The 20171-nt window shown below is 37.7% G+C and overlaps 1 protein-coding gene and 1 long non-coding RNA gene across 9 annotated transcripts in view; both read right to left on the bottom strand.

Moving 5' to 3' along the window:
• Window positions 1-2205: 2205 nt before the first annotated feature.
• Window positions 2206-20171, bottom strand: part of Far2 (fatty acyl-CoA reductase 2) — a 145671-nt gene continuing 127705 nt past the window's right edge. For 7 of the 8 annotated variants that reach the window (XM_063254479.1, XM_063254485.1, XM_063254486.1 and 4 more), the window contains 6 exons: window positions 19443-19561; window positions 18664-18731; window positions 12327-12498; window positions 8240-8369; window positions 4818-4945; window positions 2206-4094 (listed from right to left, as the gene is read on the bottom strand). In XM_063254479.1, the coding sequence (XP_063110549.1) occupies window positions 3932-4094; window positions 4818-4945; window positions 8240-8369; window positions 12327-12498; window positions 18664-18731; window positions 19443-19561 (780 nt within the window). In that variant the 3' untranslated portion in view covers window positions 2206-3931. Of the gene's footprint in view, window positions 4095-4813; window positions 4946-8239; window positions 8370-12326; window positions 12499-18663; window positions 18732-19442; window positions 19562-20171 lie in introns of those variants that run through there. The other variant, XM_063254484.1, reaches the window with a different exon arrangement.
• Window positions 5326-8228, bottom strand: LOC134477269 (uncharacterized). Its single transcript, XR_010049187.1, has 2 exons — window positions 8063-8228; window positions 5326-7490 (listed from the first exon to the last, which is right to left on the bottom strand). It is a non-coding gene; the product is annotated as an uncharacterized LOC134477269 (long non-coding RNA).

Below are 20171 nucleotides of genomic sequence, written 5' to 3'. Positions count from 1 at the left end.
TACTACCTTTTAGGAAAAGTTTAGCTCAGTATTAAGATTCTCAGTTTACATAATATATACCTTTTTTCACTTTTTTTTAACAAATTCGCATTTTTGTAATTAGTATCCAAATTTCTAATCTTTAATGGAATCACTATTCAATTTGTAAAGAAATTATGAGCTAATATTTTAATAGCACAAGTATACTACGTTGTATTTTATCTTTTTAATGTTATGGGTTAGTAACCTATACTTTTCCTTCTATTCTGAGCTCTAGCAAATGTTTGGCAAGCCAACTATGACACCTTCAGAGTAAATATGGCAGCAGACCACTTGTGTACTGCTTGTGGTAGAAACCTTGGATCAGTTTTCTGTACTCTTGTATTATGTTAGGATCAAAATATAGTTTTTCCTCCTTTCTGAAATATTTGAGTGACAAAATCAACTTGCTTTTTTTTTTTTTTTGGATCTTTTTGAGAAAGGGTGTCTATGCAGTTCAGGCTGGTCTCTGACGTGCAACAATCCTGCCCCAGACTTCCAAGTGCTAGGATTATAGGTATGTGCCACCGTGCCTGGCAGTTTTGCATTATTTTAAGAGTAGAAAACTGATTTATTTGGATTCTCTTTTTCCTTTTTGTAGCTTTTTAAGGAGGAAAAACATAAAAAAAAATTGTCTCAAAAATATTTGAATTCTAAATAAAATGACAAATTATAAAATGTTTTTCTTAGTTTTTTCATACTGGTAGAAAATTAAGATCATGTTACTCCAAAGCAACCTCAGTTCCTCTTAAATTTTTTTCTCGAGGAAAACTATATGAATCTTTAAATATCACTTAAGTTTGCTTTTCCTTCAAATAGAGCTAAAACGCTCTGGGATTGGATTTTGTACTTAAAGGTGAAAGCAGAAAATTGAACAGTTGACTCGTGTGCCTATAAACCTGTTTACAGAGTTGAATATAAAGACTACAATTAGTAAAGCATTTAGTTTTGTTTTCAAAATTCCTAATATTGGATGTTTAACAAAAAGCTAAAACTTTCAGATATTGTAGCTCATTTATGTGATCTTATATAATAATTTGAATGTAAGCCCACTCAGGCCTTAATGAGAAGGCGTGGGAAAAAATACTAAGGAAAGCTGTTTAGGAGAGCAGTAGTTTGAGTAAGTATAACTAAATTCTTCCTTTTTTATCAGGCCATTATACAAACCACTTTGTTGTTCATATTTACCTTTTTTGTTTGTTTGTTTTGTCAAACCTAAGTCCCTGAGAATACCCGCAGGCTAAGCTTTTATTTCTGTATTTTTCTAAAATTGACATAGGTTTCCCTACTCTCCACCCATACTCAGTTCTGGTTACAATCAATATTTCAAATAAAATCCCTATTAACCTAAGTATAGGTTAATAAAATCCCTACACACTTAAAATGTTCCAGTATCATCAGAAGGACATTTCTGCCTATTTAAACTGAATTTCACCTAATGTCTTTTGCTATAGTAATAGCTGCACTACACGGGATTACAGTATCACTCTCTTACCTTATAACCAGCAATTTCTAGTGTCAGTTTTTATAACCATTTTTGAAAGTACTCCAAGCATTTTTCCATTCTTTTGCTTCTTACACACACTTGGATTCCCAGACAATAGAAGAGAAATTCTGAAAAAGTAGCCATGATGTTTTTGCCAACTGTTGGCTGATTTTTATATATGTTGTGAGATGGATTATGTGGATGTTAGGCTTGTCTATTTCAAGATTCTAAAGATGTAAAAGAATGTTAATTGGAGGTGATAGCAGGTTATTGTAAGAGAAGCGTTTTTCTGATGGTTGCCCATCTGCCCCAGTTTTTTCCAGTGTTAATAGTGTTAAGCAGTGACTGTCTATAATATTTGGTACTGTATCAAATGTGAGTGTAGAAGATGGGTGTTACAAGATCTTTTTTAAAAACATAGGTGCTGATTCCTTGTACTCTTCATCTCTTCTCCAAAGGAGTAGTATATGTTAAGCATTCAAGTAACATTCTGTAATTAATTGCTAGGGACTTCCTTTGCTATAATGATGGTGTCAGAAAATAGCGAAGCAGTATGTGTCTGTATGTTTATGTTCATCTGAGTTATTCCTGTGTTTTGATATGGTTGAAGAGTTCTTCAAAAGACTTTTCCTTTCTCCTGGTGAGAGGTGTCTGGGGAGATCTGCAGTAGTCAGCTGTTAAAAGACAACACTGAGGAAGAGTGTTTTCTGATTCAAAGTTTATTTAGTCCAGAGTCAAAATGTGATCAGTGGAGTTAATGAAGTGATCAAACTTACAGTAATTAAAAGATAGTCAATTCTTAGAACCATTTTTATCCAATTCCATTGAATACTGATTTCATAATTTTATCCCCATAATTTTTATTTTAACTGCTGTGTCTCAGAAGTATTATGCAGGCATCTCAAAGTACACAACAGCAGTGCTTGCTCAGAGCGGAGTTTTCTGCCATGGACAGTGGTCCCCAGATCTTAGATTATGTGGAAAAGTCACTGCAGAAGGGTTTCCCCAAAATGCCTCCATGTAACCCAGGAAGGTCTCAAATACTCTACTGCCTGTAGGAATTTGTGCACTTCTTGAATATCAGTTATTCTAAAAAGTGAGCAGAAACATTTTATTCTGTGTTAACATTTTAAACCTGTGTAGTTTTCAACTGGTTATATAATGATTACTTTTTAGTTAGTTGGGTCCCAGATGCTATATTTGAGTAATAGTACATGTTAGCAAAAAAAAAAACCAAAAAAACCTAACATGCACTGATCTCAAAAGATGAGGAAAGTGGGAATAACAATTATTAGTACAGAAATCTGAAAATATAACGTTTTTACTATGTAATATATGGAAAACATTTTAAGCAAAATAAGCCTCTGCTTCTCTATGGTACACTGTATTGTACGGTTAACATAGAGTTAGAATGGTCAGAACTCTTACCTCCTGTGATCTTGTCCACTTTATGAAACACTAAAATTAGAATTTTAAGTTTTTATCTCAAATTTTGCTTTCTTTAATGAGAAAGATTAGGTGCCTAGATTTTTATAATTCTGATCTATGAGAGCTTTTCCCTCTCCAGTTAGCCACACCAGCTGAGGCCCCAGTAAAATAACCTTAAATATAAAGGCTTCGAAAAACTTCAGTGAGTAAGAAGATAACTCAAGATTATCAGGAAAGCCAGGTATGATGATACATGGCTGTAATCCCAAAACTTGGGAAGCTGAGACAGGAGAATTCTTGAGTTCAAGACCAACCTGAGATCTTGCAAGACCCTGTCTCCAAGAAATAAAGATCAGGAAAACTACTGATTAAAAAGATGTAGAATAAAACTTCCACTGTGAGAAGACTAGAGTCCCTAATATAAATGTTTAAGTTCTCATACTATGTGTATTATTTATACTAATTTCTAGACTGAAGCATATATAAAAATGGTAAAACCGTAATTAATGTTTCTAGTGTCGCCCCCTCCCCGCCAAGATTTAGACATTTCCCATGGCAGTGGTGTTTCACAGCTTCTATGAGGATGTTTAGAGCCCTATTCTTACCTTGATTTCTAGGGCTCAAACGTTCTGCCTTTTGTCTTAAAGCTTTTGGCTTTTACCCTGTGTTTCTCCATATTTATTGTGTTGAATTAACTGTCTTAAAAGCTAAATGTAGAACAACGGTAGCACTTTGATGTTTAATGTGCAGGAGCATAGAGTATCAGAAAACCATCTGGAAGTGACTTTTTCATAAAATACATACAGCTATAGGTGGGCTTATGACGTACGTTCTCTTGCTGAAATAAAAAGAATGTACCGTTAGGAAACAGGGCTGAATACACAGTCATGTTTGCCACTGGAGAGCATGGGCACACTCATTACTTCCCAGTCGTGAGAACCACAGCTTACTGTTCTAGAGGTATGGAAGGGTGCCAGTGAAGCTGACTGCTGCACGTTCTTAGAACTTAAGTGTGCTGGATGCCCGGAAGTAGGACAGGAACTTGAAGCAGTAGGTAACAATGAAGAACCAGATGTTCCGTGCCATCTGCCATCGTGCAATGAGCAGGCGCCAGATGATGAGAAAGAGGGCGACATTAAAGAGGTAGTGAATGTTTCGGAGCCTGGGGACAGACAGAAACAAGTTAGATACTGAGTGTCTGCTGACTTGATGGCCTTTTCAGTTTCCGTATTTCCACAACAATCCTTTGAATAATTAGATTTCCACCATCTTTTCCAGTTTTTCCCTTATCTGCTTCTGTTGAAACTTAGCACAACTGCTTCAAACATACACTTCACTCTCAATACCACATTATGGATTTTGCTGCTGGTTGTTCATTAGAGTGAATTCTGAAGTTTTTCGCCTGCTTTTCAGTCCTGTTTGCAATATGCTTTTCCATGCTTATCTCTGCACTACAGACTTCTCTTATACCAGAATTGCTACCTGCATGCTGTAATTCTTCATCCCTCAAAGTTATGAGAATGAAGCAGGGTTAATGACACCCCACACCAGCATGATCAGGTTCCTGTCCTTGTGTAGTCTTCACACTGCATCATAGTAGAGTGGCAGTAAAACAGAAATTTGTGTTCAAAACTGGCTTCTTCCTGACTGTATTATCATGGACAAGTTCCTTGCTTGTCTTTGAGACTCGTGTGATAAAAATGCCACACCAAAACCAATACTTGCCTCTGGAGCGGGGAAGTATACATGACGCAGTGTGTTCTAGGACAGCACAGAGGACAGGGCTGCAGTGAGAACCCAGGAGTTCAGCGCCCCTCCCCTGCTCGTGTCAAGCCTGCTGTGAACGCTGAGTCACAATAGTTTCGCTAAGTATAACCGAGCTTACCTTTTCAAGTGTTGCCTGGCTTCCGGGATCCCTGCCATGTCCTCTTTCAGCAAGTACTTCTTCACTCCCAGCACGTAGTTCTCGATGTACTCCAGCCAGTTGAGCTGGCGCACGTCGAAGTTGAACATCTGTGAGGGAAGACAGTGAGCTGCTGGCGCGGTCCCACGGGTCTGCCACCGTGCCCACCCGGGGAAACTTTACGTAAATCTGGGACGTTCGGCTTGGGAAACCTAAGTTGGATGCTGCTAAAGCAGAGGTCGTTGGTGCTGACATTTCAGAAGTGTTGATAATATGCACTGTGCTTTGCATACAAACATTTAAACATGAGTCAAGCAGCAACCAGGGGCTTTGGGAAGTCCAAGGAAAATATAAGGGAACTGGTATTACTTCGTTTGGTGAGTGTTTGCAATTGGCTTGGTATATATTCTCAAGTACCTGAGGAACAATTGTTTTTAAAATAGTGACAGAATAGTAGGTTAGTGACCAAAGTGAATTAAGCATCTTTGCCTTTTCCCTTAAATTTTAGTGCCTTCCCCAAGCCTACTGTCCTCTCTTCTGCCCACAACACCTCATTCTGTAGTGAAGTGCAAACTTTGGAGACTCCCGAGTCTCCAGGGCTTGGGGAGGGATTTGCGCCTCAAGTAGTACATGACAGAGGTCCTCAGAGGGCCGAGGAAGGGTTGCCTCTAGTGTAAGGAGAGAGGTTTTAACTTTCTCTTCCATGATTACAAATGCATTTTCTGGTTTGTTACTGAAGAGCTGAAGCAAAGATCTGAACTGCTTTCGATTTTATTTCTGCATTGATGAGATAAGACTAGAAGAGGACACAGAGTCTTCCCACCCCCTTTGTGGTAGTGTTGCAGAGTGAATCTTGTCAATCAGTGAGTTTGGCATGAGAAGTTTTTAGTTGATTTATTTAGAAAGAATTAAAAAAAATTAACTTGCCAGCATTAAAAGAATGGTTCGATATTTAATAAATCTTAGCAAATGTTAAACCTGATTAAGCTTCAGCTGAGGCTTAAGAAAGGATTTAATCTTACAGTAAAAAAAATCTTAATTCAAATGAATGATGATCCATGAACAATAACTGGCACACTGTAGGCATTCAGTAAGTATTTGCTGAATGCATGAGTTCATTATCAAATTTTAGTCAAGTTAACTGTTAGTATTAATCTCATTTATTTTATTTATTTTTGTGGTGCAGGGAAAAAAAAAACCTCAGACTGTGCATGCCACGCAGGTGCTGCACCACTGAATTACAGCCCAGCTTCTTAATTTTAACAACTGAGAACTTTTTAATTACATAGCACATTCTCTGATTTGATCTTTACATAAGTTTATATGGATATCACCAAATTAGACTTAGTTTTCTGTTTTTCAGACAGGTAGTCTTTGATAGAAGCTTTGTACCAAATAAAAGGTTTAAATTGTCAAAACAAAATTATCACTAAAAGTCAAATTTCTTGACTTTAAAATGGCCTTGCTACTTCCGAGAACCTTGTGGATATATTTCAGTAATGTGCATCTTTCCTTTATGATCTGCTGGAAATAGTAAAGATGTAAAGAATGTCATGTTTGGCATCTTAAAGATTTAATAGTTTTCTGGGCTCTAATTCTGCCTTTCTTATCTGCAAATGAGAATGTTATGTATTGATCAGACAGAACCATTTTAGACCTGGGAGGCAGTAACAACCAAATACAATATCCCTATTTGATATTAGAAGCATTCAATGAGCACTTCTTTACTGAACTGCCCTTTGCTGATTTGTTAACACTTTTGCGCTTGTTTATTCCTTTCAACTTTCATGGGACAACATGACAAGAAATAACTTTAAAAAGTTGTTACTGTATTAGCTTTAGATATATTACCCACTATGTCTTTCAGCCTTTAGAGGAAGCACTTCAGGAGCATTTCAACTGGAGTTAAATACTGAGAGAAGCTTTGTTTTTCTTGCAACACCAGTACATTTTCTCCTTTTGGGCAGTAATTTCTCTGTAATTATATCATCCTGTTCACTTTGCCACCATAAGAAAGCTCAGGAACAAGTGCCATGCTTAACTACAGCGACTTTGCAGGCTTCTGAACTAATGTAGCCCTATCATTTGTATTCTTAGCTGTGACTTCATGTTCTGGTCTGCATTTTCCTCAGTTTGGTGCTTTATTTTTGTTTCACCCATTTATTGTTTATATCAATTCATGGTATAGAAACCTTTGTGAGTTTTAGAATATCAGGAGAGTCCCACAGAGCTTAGATGTGTTGAAGCCAAGCTCTTTCTATCATTTTTCTTGGGTATATTTTCCATTTATCACTATGTATTATTTATTTGCATATATAAACAAAGGTTTTATTTTTACACTGTTTCACATTCTTAAGATAGATTTGAATGAGGTTCTACTTTGAAATCTCTGATTCCATGTGGAAAATCAAACTGAATTCCCAATATACCAGAGTTTGGCAGTTACATTTAAGACCATTACTTTTGCTAAAATATATGGAGAGCATATGTAGTAGCCACTGAAACTTTAACTGTTTTTCTACTTTTAATCATTTTTGGTTAAAATAGTTCAGGCCAGGCATGGTGGCACATGCCTATAGAGTCAGGGCTCAGGAGATTGAGGCAGGAGGGTGGTGAATTGCAAGTTCAAAGCCTGGACTACATAGCCAGAGGTGTCTCAAAAAAAAAAAAAAAAAAAAAAAAAAGAAAAAGAAAAAGAAAGTCTGTTAGTAAGGACATGCTCAGGGAATGCCTAACACATGTAACTCTAAGGGGAGAAGAACAGGAACTTGAACAAAACAGACACATAAAACTCTCTGTGTTTGTGAATTTTAGGATATGAAAGATTTTAGGGCTTAACCTTTGACTACCCAGAAGCTAAAGAAATAAACAGTGCTAAAGTCAGACAAATGGTGGTCTATTTTAAGAAACAGTGTGAAGTACTGAAGAGATGTAGGAAGGCGGTCTGACTGGGACAGACAGCCGTGACAGGGCAGGGTGGCAGGGAGGATGTGTGCCACAGGGCAGCCTTTCAGAGGACAAGGGCAGGGCTGACTTCAGTGCGGAGGGACCACAGTTGTAATTGCATAAGAACGCAGTGGGGCAGCAGGCAATGAGACTGTGTGCCACGGAAGCCATCGAAGTACAAGGCTGGTAGCAGAAATGACACGGCTGGATATGGACAGCACAGTGACCAACAAACAGCAGAGCACAGACTTCACTGAAGTCCAAGAACCGGGGGCTCTTACCTGCATTGAACTGGTTTCCTGTGACTGTACTGATAGCACTGCCAGGTTTTCCTAGCAAAAGTGAGATAAAATAAACCCGCCTCTATGACCAGAACTACCTTTATCAATCTGATGGCTCAAATAACCAAATTCTAGACCAGCACAGCTTCCTGCCATTGGCAGCCTGGCTGTGCTCACCCTCTGGTCCTCAGGACTCAGCATCGACATCAGCATCTCTGTGTTGTGTGTGCTCCACTCCCAGCTGTGGTTGACGAAGTACTCCAGCATGGAGAGCATTCTGAGCATTCGGTTCATGAGCTTTGTCACCCTGCAGGAGAGATGAGACAGACGCAGTTAGAGGCCTCTTCCCGCTCAGTGTGTAAAGATGATGTTTCTAACCCACTCTACAGGAAGGAAAGGAACAGACTTTATGGCATCTCAAAGCAGCCAACCATTCACTTCATAGTCCTGCTGTTCATTTATTGAATCCTGAGGTAGACAGTTGGAAAGCTTATTTGTGTTTATTATAAATTCTTGGTTTTTTTTTTTTTTTCCAAATGAGTAGGATCTAAGACTGTAGTACATAACTTGGCAAAAGTGTTAACTATCCTGCTATCCCATGAACAAAAACAATTGTTAATTCTAATACAGATTTCAGGAGAAAATTTATTGCTGATAACCTACTTCTATTAGTTATACCACTGATACTTGTAAAAATATTATTTGCTAATTTTCCTAACAGCCTGGTCAGTAGATATTTGTCTACATTTTTATTAATGGCTAACATAAGCTTAAGGCCAGTTGAAAGCTAAAATTGCAAACCAGTTTTGACAGATCTCAAAACACCTTGTCTTGTGTAATCTTACTCTGTGTTCCATTACTTACAAGAGATCAAGTCTTCCAATCCAGTGGTTAGAAACTGAACCAGCTCTTCTGTTATGAATCGCTCAGGTTCATAAACTGATACTTTCATATGTTTTTTTTTTTAACTTTTTATTTTAAAAAGCAAAACAGAAAAAAAGGATAGAAATGATACAGAATTTCAAAAAAGAAAAAAGTAGGGAATTAATACTAGTTAATATATTGCATATTGTTATCTCAGAACTAGTTGCTTAGGTTACAAAATCTTGACACAAAAATGATCAATCAAACAATGACAGCATAAACTGTTCTTTTTGATGAACTAAGATTAGTAGATAGCTATTTATCTAGCATATGTATACACATATATTTACATATGTTTACCAACATACATACAGTCTTTTCCTTTCTTCCTCTTTCCTTTCCCCATCCAAGCAGTTCTTTGTCCTTTTGAGCACTTTCTTTCCCCTTCATTATTACAATATGTATTGTATAATTTGGATCTTATTACTCTTTCAGATTTTTATTTTTAGTTTTTTATATGAGGGAGACAATATTTATAAATGTGAGTTTGATTTATTTCACTTATGAGTATAGCCTCGGCTCTGCACAATGTAACTGTGAGGTAGTCAGGAGTTATTTGTATTCATTTTACAAAAGATTATGTTCAGGGTCACTGTAGCTGATGTTCCAGCCTAGTTCTCTCAGCTACAAATTATCTTGGACTATTGAGAAAACTTGATTTTTGTCTTAGCTAAGCCAGACTTGGTAGCAGTGATTGCGACAGTCGACTTAGTAATGGTTGATGATGCTGTTCTGAGGGTTTGGTCTTATTCTGATTAAATTCTAATGCTCATGCACCTAATGACTTGTGAGACACTATTCCCATTGTGTCATCGGGAATCTCTTTGATACAAGGACCAGAATAGAGTTAGTAACTCTGATTTCAATTTTCATTCATGTCCCAACTCTAGTGCACTTTGATGTGACTCCAACAGATTTAATTTTTAAAAATAATGTTTATACAGTGTTACTGTCTGTAAGGGACGATATCAACCTTATGGCATTTTTTAAAGAAAAAATATTTTACAGAAAAAATATATATTATATAAAAGAAGAGAATGATTCATTTTACTATATAACAATTTAAAACTTCTTTAGTAATAATAGTGATTATATAGTCTAGGCATTATGTGTATACACATAAGGCCTATCCCCTTTCTACAAAGGAAAAATTTGGAATTTAAAATGATGGAGAAATTTTAAGAGCTCATACGGCTAAACAAGTCTGACTCTAAATTTCATGCTCTTACTCTATGACAGGCATGTACACTTGTATTAGAAAAGGCCTCATAATCAAAACTAAACAATAAAAAAAGAGACTTGAAGAAAACATGTGAAATATACCTTCATAACACATACATGAAAGTTTTCGTAACAGGGACATCCCACTAGAAAAAATAGGCAAAGAACAGAAGCAGACAACTCACAGAGGAGAAAAGAAAACTTGAATGTCCAATAAACAAATGAAAGTTCAGCTCCTCCAGCAATCAGGGGAATGAAAATCTAACAATGAGATTTAATTTCTCATAAGTCTGATGAAAGATTGATTCTTGGAAAGTAGTAACAATGATGGGAACCATACACCATTTTGTACCCACAACAATGTCAATTGACAGTCTTTTCTTTAGGGCAAAACACCTATGTACCGGCAGTCTAGGTCCTGAGCATCCTCCCCAGATTCAGGAGCATGTTTTGTAAATGGGCAGGGGCAGGAGTGATGACAGCGATTGGCCTGGGGTTTTTTGTTTGTTTGTTGTTTTTTTGTAGAGGGAGAAGGAGGAGAAAACTGGGCAGAATGACAGGGTTTCATGGAAAGTGGTGAGAAAGTTAAAGGCTATGTATGACTGATTTATGTGTAACACATACATCTCTACCTTACTGTAAGAATAGACTTATAAATGTTCATTTGTGATGTAAAGACCTAGACAACTGCATATAACTACACCAGAAAGGAAAACGGATTAGGTGGATTTTTGCTTTTTCTTCCACAAGGATTATTGTTAAAGTTCATATTACAAAACAACCCATTTCCCATTAAAATTTAATAGCTCACAAACACACATTTTTCACAAACAAAATACTCACTTGCTTTTATTACCTCTCTCTCCTGTGTTTTTTATTACTTACTGAACCTGACTCTTTCTTTAGGCCACTTTTTTTTTGTCTTTTTTTTTTTTTATCAGTACCGGGTATTGAACTCACGACTGCCTGCTTGCAGGGCAGGCACTTATGCCACTGAGCTAAATCCCCAGCCCCAGGCCACTTTTTGATTCTGACATTTTGAAAGCCCCCAAATATTTTCCACATAGTCTTTACCCAACTTAAGAAGACTTACAAGCTCAAAACAAAGCCTTTGAAAATTGGGTAAGTTGTAGTCCCAAGAGGGCCAGTACAGGAGCCATGGGCTGATTCTTGATCACATAACTGCCCTTGGTAATTATAAGGATGAGACCTCTGACACACAAAATATTGTCCAGATGAGGCAGAGATAAAGATGTGCCCTGTGTCACACATACCACCTGAGGGTGACAATACTGCCTTTCCACCAGTGTCTATCCACCATCACACGTCTCTCTAGGTGCAGTCAGTCTAGCTCCTGATGCTGGCTTTGAGATTGCTTTCCCACACTCTACCTCTACCAAGCCTTCCGGACGAATCCCCTAGCTTCTGTGTCCTGCCTTGTCACCCCGAGTGTGGGCACAACAGTGGGACTGCGAGAGGCCTTTCCCCATGACGGCCATGTAGGGAGCGCTCCTCAAGGGAGCCACTGCTGTTCTGGTTAGGATGAACTATTTGGAAAACCCAGGGACAAGGTCCCAGTTGCTTTTCTTTTTAAATGTATGATTATTTGCTGAATACATCAGGCAAGTTCCTTAATGTTACTTTTAAAGATTACATTGGAGGATTTTTAATATAGCAGTGAGTTATGGTTTCTCACCTGCCCCGTACTGGGAATGGAACCAGAGTCTTCACACAGAGCTACATCCCCAGCCATTATATTGTTGTTGATGTTTTACTTATCTATTTTGAAGTAGCAATTCACTAAATTGCTAAACTGCCCAGCCTGGGCTTGAACTTGCTATTCACTTATCTCAGCATGTCAGAGTTTTGGAATTACAAGTATGTGCCTTCATTCATACCTGGCTTCTTGTACTGCTTTTGACTCAATGACTCTGTGTGTGTGTGTGTGTGTGTGTGTGTGTGTGTGTGTGTGTGTGTATGTGTGTGTGTCTATGCGCGCACACGTGCGTGTGTGGCACTCTGGTATCTCCTATGACCCTCGGCAGGAGGGAGGACTGCAGATGCGGGCCCTGGACTCCCAGGTTAGTGGCACCCTTGAGGGTGGTGCCCAGCCCCTCACCTGGGCTTTCTCCCAGTAAGCCGCAGGTAGATGTCGTAGATGACGGCAGGGGCCCGGTGGCTGACTGCGTTCCAGTAGTGGTTTGTGAAGCTGGTGGTTGTGAAGTTAGCCTTTGGTCTCCTGAAAGCTTTCTCAAATGGGACCTTTTCAAAGGTTTCCAAAACGTGTAATCCTGAGAAATAAGAAAAAGAGCTTAGCTTCAGGTCATTGAAGTCCTGCACACTGGAAGACACCTGTCATGGGTCAAAGTAATGGAGACCAAGGATCTGATGCATAGAGTTCAGAGTCAACTTCTGAGAAGAATTTGGTGATTCCTATGCTGGGCAGATTTTTATGCAAGCCAAATGATGGAAAGGAGCTAAGAAATCTTTTTATTGAAACAGTTACTATCTAATAAATTCATGGGAAAAATTTCATCAAATACAGAAACTGAACATAACTGATCATTCAATTCCAGTGTTACCTAGTGTATTCAGAAAGACCCAAGACAGAGGCTAGGGGCTACACTTCCAGGGTTGTATCATTGGGAATCATTGGGAATTTCTTAACAGTTAAGCTTTAAGGCTGAACTCTTTTTCTCTTTTCTCCTTTCCTTGTTTCTTTCTTTTTCTATTTTTTCTCCTTTCTTCTTTGTTTTGTTTTTGTTTTTTGAGGTAAGAGTCTCACTTATTAGGTAAGTTATTAGCCCAAAATGGACTTGAACTCACATTTTAAAATGGACTAAAAGACAAATACTTAACAATGATAATGCAGAAACTGAATGCTTGCAAAATCCTATAAGTGTTAAAGAAATTGAAGCTGTAAGAATCTTCCCACAATAGGGCCAGGGATTTAGCTCAGCAGCACAAGTGCTTTCTGGCAAGTGTGAAGTCATGAGTTGAATCCCTGGTGCCAAACAACAACAACAACAAAAATGCTCACAATAAAATCACAAATCCAAATAATTTACAGGTGATTTTACCAAACTTTCAAAGAATAGACTACTCTGATCTTATACAAAGACTTAATAAAGAATAGGAGAAAAAAGAAATATACTTCAATCCATTCTCTAAAGTTGATATACTAAAGCCAAAATTAGTCAAGACACAAAAGTGTAAACTTATTTTACTCAAGAAATAATACCAAATTATTAACCAAGTGAATCCAACAGATTATGAAAAAGAGCATACTGTGAACTGGTGGGTTTATCTTTAGGATGGCAGATAGCTTCATATTCATAAATAGGGGAACATTTGCAGTCTTTTGTTTAAAATTAGCAACACAACAATAATGTCCACTATGGCCAGAGATATAGTTCAGTATCATGGCAAGTGTGAGATCCTGAGTTTGATTCCTGGTACCAATAATAATAATAATAATACCCACAACTACCACTTCTATTCAACATTGTATTAAAAGTTCAACAGCAACAACAACTCAGTGTATGGTAAGATAGGAGTAACTATTTATATTGATTAACTGTTTACATAGAAAACTTAAAGGAAATTATGTTCAACTACTAGAAATTCAGGTTGAGTATCCTTTATCTTAAAATGCTTGGGAAGAAGTGTTTTGGATCTTGGGTTTTTGAGATTTTGGAGAGATATTCTGTCTATATATATGTAAAGAGATGTTTCTGGGTGGAGCTTAAGTTTAAATATGAAATTTATATTTCTTACATATTTTATACACATAGTCTAAAGGTAATTTTATACCATACTATTCTTTTTTATAATTTTGTGCATGAAACAAAGTACATTAGGTCATCAAAGTCATGAACTCATATCAGCACTCAAACTATTTTAGATTTTGGAGCCTTTCAGATTTCAAATTTTCAGATTAAGGACACCAGCTTATAATAGTTATCAAGGATGTTGGATATAAGGTTAACATACAAATATACAAGTCAATTGCAGTTCTATGCATTATCACCAGTAGAAAATTTTTCATCATGAAAGTCCCATTTATATTGTCAAAAAGTGTTAAATTTCTTGAACTACAGATATAAATCTGGTAAACCATGTATAACACCATATGCAAAAGATTGAAATCTTTTAGTGAAAACATTAATGGAAGTAACAGTGGGAGATTCATGTTCATTCACCCAGCTGTCACCACTGTGTGAGTTCACTTGAGGCCAAGGATGTTCCCCTGCCATGATGCTGCTAGTGACCCTTACTGAAGCATTTTGATTAGTACTAGTAATGAAAGTGAGTTTTATTTTGAATGCAAAATCAAATGAATCAGCAATAATGTCCAGACATGCTGTTAAAACGGATTGTCATTCAGAGACTTGGCACTGCGGGGAATCTTTGCACTGAGCCAATGCTCACACTGTCACTCTGGTTAGAGAGGAGTAGAGCAGACATACAAGCCAAGTCTTGGTCATCCTTACAAAAGGGTTCTTAAAGTCAAAGCCTGTCTTCCAACAAGGCATAGTGCCGCGCTGCTCTGCAGTGCTTTCAGTTTGGTACCATGGTTTACCAGTAGAATGTATAAAGATACTGTTAACCACATGACAGGAAAAGGAGAGAGAGTTAGGGGGCTCTGAAAATCCTGCAGGAGAGGTAAACTGCCTGCCTTTACTCTCTACCAACATTAGATGTTTGGATTTATGTCCATGGGTTTCATACATTAAACGAATTCCATCCCTTTCCTGCAGACAAACAGAGATATTGGATGGGATAGAGTATCTTAAAGTGGATCTCACTGGCATCCATAATCATAGATGCTAGCTAAAACTATGGTTTCAAAGCAAGCCTGAGCAGCAAGACTCTGTCTCAAAAACAAAACAAAACAAAACAAAACAAAACACAAAACAGTGTGGCTTCTGAGAGAGGCTTTAGGCCAGAGTTCAGAGAGGATTTCCAGAGACCCAGTGGGCCCTGGGGCAGGGTCTTCGCTGTGAATCAGAGCGTTAGCGGGAAAGATGCTCCATGCACATCGCACATTGATGCTAGCATCCGGAGCACTGCGGAGGGGGAGCAGGGCGAGGGGGCCACAGCGGCACTGCAAGCCTCAGGGAGAGCCTGATACCCAGAACCCAGAAGTGGGAGTGCGGCAGGACCGGACTCTTCTCCGTCACCTCTGCTCCAAGTAGCACCTTGGCATGCTGAGGATGGGAACCCAGACCAACAGGACCCAGGTACATGCCCAAGCAGACTCTCCCACCCCAGAGCGCAGGGGCTGCAAGTGCCGGATTGGAACGCCCAGGACCTCCCGCTGTGGGCTGGTACCGGTGCAGGGAGTCCTGAGCAGCCAAGCGGCACAGCCTGGTCCCTGCCTCTGCAGAGAGGAGGATGCTCCCGGCTGTGTTTGTTGGAGTTTTGAGTGCAAGAGAAAAGCGGTGAGTTGGCATGGCTGCCTGCAGTTGGACTGCAAGCAAATCAAGAAGGGAGCTGGAAACTCTCCAGCTTTTTGGCTAAGTGGTCCCATGTGACTCACAGGTACAGTCTCTTGTTGCGTGTTTGAGATATATACACACGTGTAGGTATATATAAATATTTTTCCAATATGTATAATATAATATACAAGGGTTTTTTTTTGCTTTGATTTAATGGTGTTTATTTTCTCTTCTCTTTCTCATCATTGTCTCCTTGTTTTCAACTCGTTTCCATAGCAATACTACTTTCTTATTTCTCCCAGTTTTTAAAGTATTTCTCTGAAAGTGTTAGTTCACCATATTCTGCTGTCAGTCCTGTCTTCTCTTGAATTGGCCCTCTGCTTCTCTGTTCCATTCATTTGGCATTCCGTATCTCACGTGGCCCCTGGTCATTTCTTGTCTCTTTTCCACTTTCTAGGTGCACATGTGTATCAACAGGTTCTGACAACCTCAAACCTTTCCTCAGTCCAAAGTGCACCTTCTTCCTGCTGCATCCTGTCTTCTTCCGGCAAATATCTTAAAACTCTCAGCTCCAGCCCTTCAACCCAACTACAAGACCTCCGACAGAGTCCAATCCCATATCTAATTTATTTTCCACCTAGTGCCATTCCTCCTATCTGCTCTCCCCCTCCTGACCTAGATTCCTCTTTTACCCATCCTTCCACTTCTTCATCCACACTGAAAGTAGGCTGCAAAGAGTACTCGTAAGGGTGAAAGTATAAATGCAACGTCTACCACATAGAAGCGAAGGATCTGTGATGCTGTTATAACCACAAGTAATTGCTTCCTCACAACACAGGTAAGAGTCAAAATCACTTATATTAAGTGCCTGAAGGGGTATATATTGTCCTTGGGAAAATAAAGTTGAAAACATCACAAGAAGGCAGTATTTTACAAAAAGATCATATCAATTACAAGCTCTCCTTACCCTACTTGACTTCAACTTTGGGCACCAAAAAAGAAAGTGTTGGGGGTACTATACACATAGGGACATGGGAAAACAAGGCAAAAAAGACTCCTAATGTCTCCCACCTTCCTTAAGACATGCAGGGAGCAACCACTGAAAGGAAAGCAAACCTCAGGTAGCAGAGCTTTACAAACCGAAGAGTTAAAGAAACTTGGTGAGTTCAAATAGGGCATGACCCAAAAATTGATGGAATTATACAAAATGACCAGTGTAGACTTTGGGAAAATAAATGAAACCTTGGAAGAGTTGACAAAAATGGTTCCAAACATGAATGACAAATTTACCAAAGATATAGAATCTTAAAAAAGTCTAGATATACTAGATATAAAAAAATTATACAGAATTCATAAATTGCAGAAATGAATGATGTTAATATAGTTTCTATAATCAAGGACAAAATGGTAAATTATGACAAATTACTCAAAGAAGCCTCAAAAAAGATATGTGAACAAGAAAAATTTATCCAATAGCTACTAAAAAAGACACTAAAAAAGACCAGCCTAAGGTTAATTGGAGTTAAAGAGAAGCCAGAAAACAGCACACATGGAATAATACCTTTGTTTATAGAAATCATAGTAGAAAACTTTCCAAGTATGAGGAAAGAATTCAACACACAAGGAAATAAGACTCATAGAACAACAACTACAATGAAAAAAGTTCCCTATAACACATTCTAATAGCAACACTACATGCCTAAAAAAAAAACCCTGAAATTTAAAAACTATCAGATAAAAGCAAAACAAAATCACAGAAAGTTAAACCTATATCAACTACAGCTGATTTCTCAACAAACTTTAAAGCCTAATGCAATAGAATATGAATTATTCTCAGGAGCACATGGAACTTCTTTCAAGATAGATCATTTACTAGTCTACAAAGTCTGCGCAATTAAATATAAAAATTGAAATTACCCCATATTTACTACCAGACCACTGTTCAACAAAACTAGAAATCACTCACAAAAGAAACCACGCAAAATTTAGAAACACATGGAAACTTAACACATCATCAAACATATAATGAATCACTGAATAAATCAAAGAAGCAACTAAACAATTTCTGGAAGCAAATAACAAAGTCAGTACAATACAACACAACCTATGGGACACAATGAAGGCAGGCCTAAGAGGGAAGTGTACTGCAATCAATGCTCACATTAGAAAAACAAGAGTGAGCTAAAAAAAAAAAACCAAACAAAACAAAACAAAAAACCTAATGAGGAACCCGAAAATGCTTGAAAACAAAAACAATCTAAGCCCAAACCAAAATTAAGGAGTTAAATTATAAATGGCAGAGCAGAAATTAATGACACAAAATAATACAAATTTTCAACAAATTGAAGAGCTGGTTCTTACCAACTAAAAAAAAGTCCAGGGATATGCTGAATTCTCTAAAATTGTTAGGACATTATATTACCAGTACTCCTCAGACTCTTCAATGAAACTGAAAGGGAAAGAGTGCTTCCAACCCCTTTCTGGAAGCCAGCACCATGCTGAGCCCAAAGTCAGAAAATGATATAAATGAAAGAGAGAAATACAGGCCAATTTCCTTAATGAAAACAGACGCAAAATCCTCACTAAGATATTGGCAAATAGGACGCAGCAAATCCTCAAAGGGAGCAGCTGTCCTAGCCCTTGATCACTTCACATTTTCACTGGTACACCAAGTGGGAAAGTGACATGTACAAAAGCAGTTGGCCAGCAGGAGGAGTATTGTATCACTGATGCTGTTTACTTTTGCTTGATTTTATTATTGGTTTTTAAAGTCTGTAGCCAGTGGACTGCTTATTCTGTACAACCATGTGTACCTTCTACCTTCTGGTCTCCCAGACACAGCACAATACATTCTAGTTAATTATGACACATTTATCATTTGCAACCATTCTGTTTCTTTACAGTAAGTTTTTGAGTTTCTCCCTGACTGTGGTCTCAGCTCCATAACTCATGTTGTCTATGTAATCCTGGGACAAACACTGGTGCTTGTGTGGCTACATCACCAGATACACTCACCCATCTTGAGCCAGTTACAGGGATTGAGATTACCAGATGTACAGTGGTAGATTAACGTTGATTTAGGTCTGTGAATTGAAATAAAAATTAGATAAATACAACAATGGAAAAGTAATGAGAGAGCAATAAACATGAGAAAATAACAAGACAGACTGGTTTCAAAAATTCCCTTGACTAAAGCACTCTTAAGAAGTCCTGTCTTTTAACTTCTCTCAGTCAATACGCAAATGGAAAAACATTAGGAAAACACTGTGTGTAAAAGACATCAAACAAGTATGAGAGATGAGGAGCATGTAAATCTGAGCTCATATAAGGAAATTTTAATTCTGCTTATCACTTACTAGCAGAGCTAAATAAATGAGCAACCTATTTTTTTTCTCCTTCATATTAGGAAATTTTCCCATGCACAGTGACCTAAGCTTTTGGAATTTACCAAATACTGAGAAGTTCAATGAAATATAAAATATGCTATCATTTCATCAACTTTTATCATCTCCTTGCCTTAAAAAAAGAAGCTACAACATAAATTACTGAATAGAAAAGTATTTTGAGCATTGAGAATTTCATGGTTTCATGATTTTCAGAGTACACTATTTTATGATCAACCAAATACAAAGCAGTATTTATAGAAAAGTTCAATGCATATATAGCGGTATACTGGGTATACAACATTGAAAGCGAAACTTTATTATACTAGGGGTCTTCTACAATTTGAAAATGCATCTAACATATTTACCCCTTTCCTCATTAAATCTTTGAAAGACCACTTGCATCCATACCTGTGTACTGCAGTATACCAGCCTGCTGCTAAGGTGAGATTGATAACTGTATCTGCTGGGATTAAATCCGCAATGGCCAGTGGAGTAGCTTTGATGGACCGAAGAAACCCTTTCCCAGCCTGCACAGGAAAAAGAAAAGCTGTTGGTATAAATAGCTGACATCTGTTTGCCACTGCTTCCTAAGTTACTATATTATATGTTACTTTGCAGCCTATCTAACTTTCCTGGCCAACTTAATTACAAGTCATTGGGTTCCTTTAGGGAATAAAATTGCTCAAATTTATAAAAGTTAACATACTTAATTTAAAAAACCTTCTGCACAGTAAATGAAACAACCAAGAAAGTGAAAAGAAAACTACAGAATGGGGAAAAATTTTGGCCTGCTATTCTTCAGAGGACTAATATCTAGAATATATACATACTCAAAAATATTAAACCTCTCCCAAAATAAATGACCCAATCAAAAAATGGGTATGTGAAATGAATAGATACTTCTCCAAAGAAGTAAAAATCTTCAATAAATATGTGAAGAAATGCTCAATACTGCTAGCCATTAGAAAAACTCAAATTAAAATAACCCTGAGATTCCATCTTACTCAAAAAGAATGGCTACAATCAAGAAACCAAATAATAACCAGTGCTGGTGAGGCTGTGGGGAAAATGGGAATGTAAACTGGCTTAACCATTATGGAAATCAAAAAACTAAAACTGAAATTTACTTTCAACCTA

The sequence above is a fragment of the Cavia porcellus genome, unplaced genomic scaffold (assembly GCF_034190915.1).
Source record: "Cavia porcellus strain 051 isolate PalLab524CR breed Dunkin Hartley unplaced genomic scaffold, mCavPor4.1 scaffold_8, whole genome shotgun sequence".
NCBI lineage: Eukaryota > Metazoa > Chordata > Mammalia > Rodentia > Caviidae > Cavia > Cavia porcellus.
Note: the sequence above shows the minus strand (reverse complement) of the source record. Positions and strands in the feature narration are given on the sequence as shown.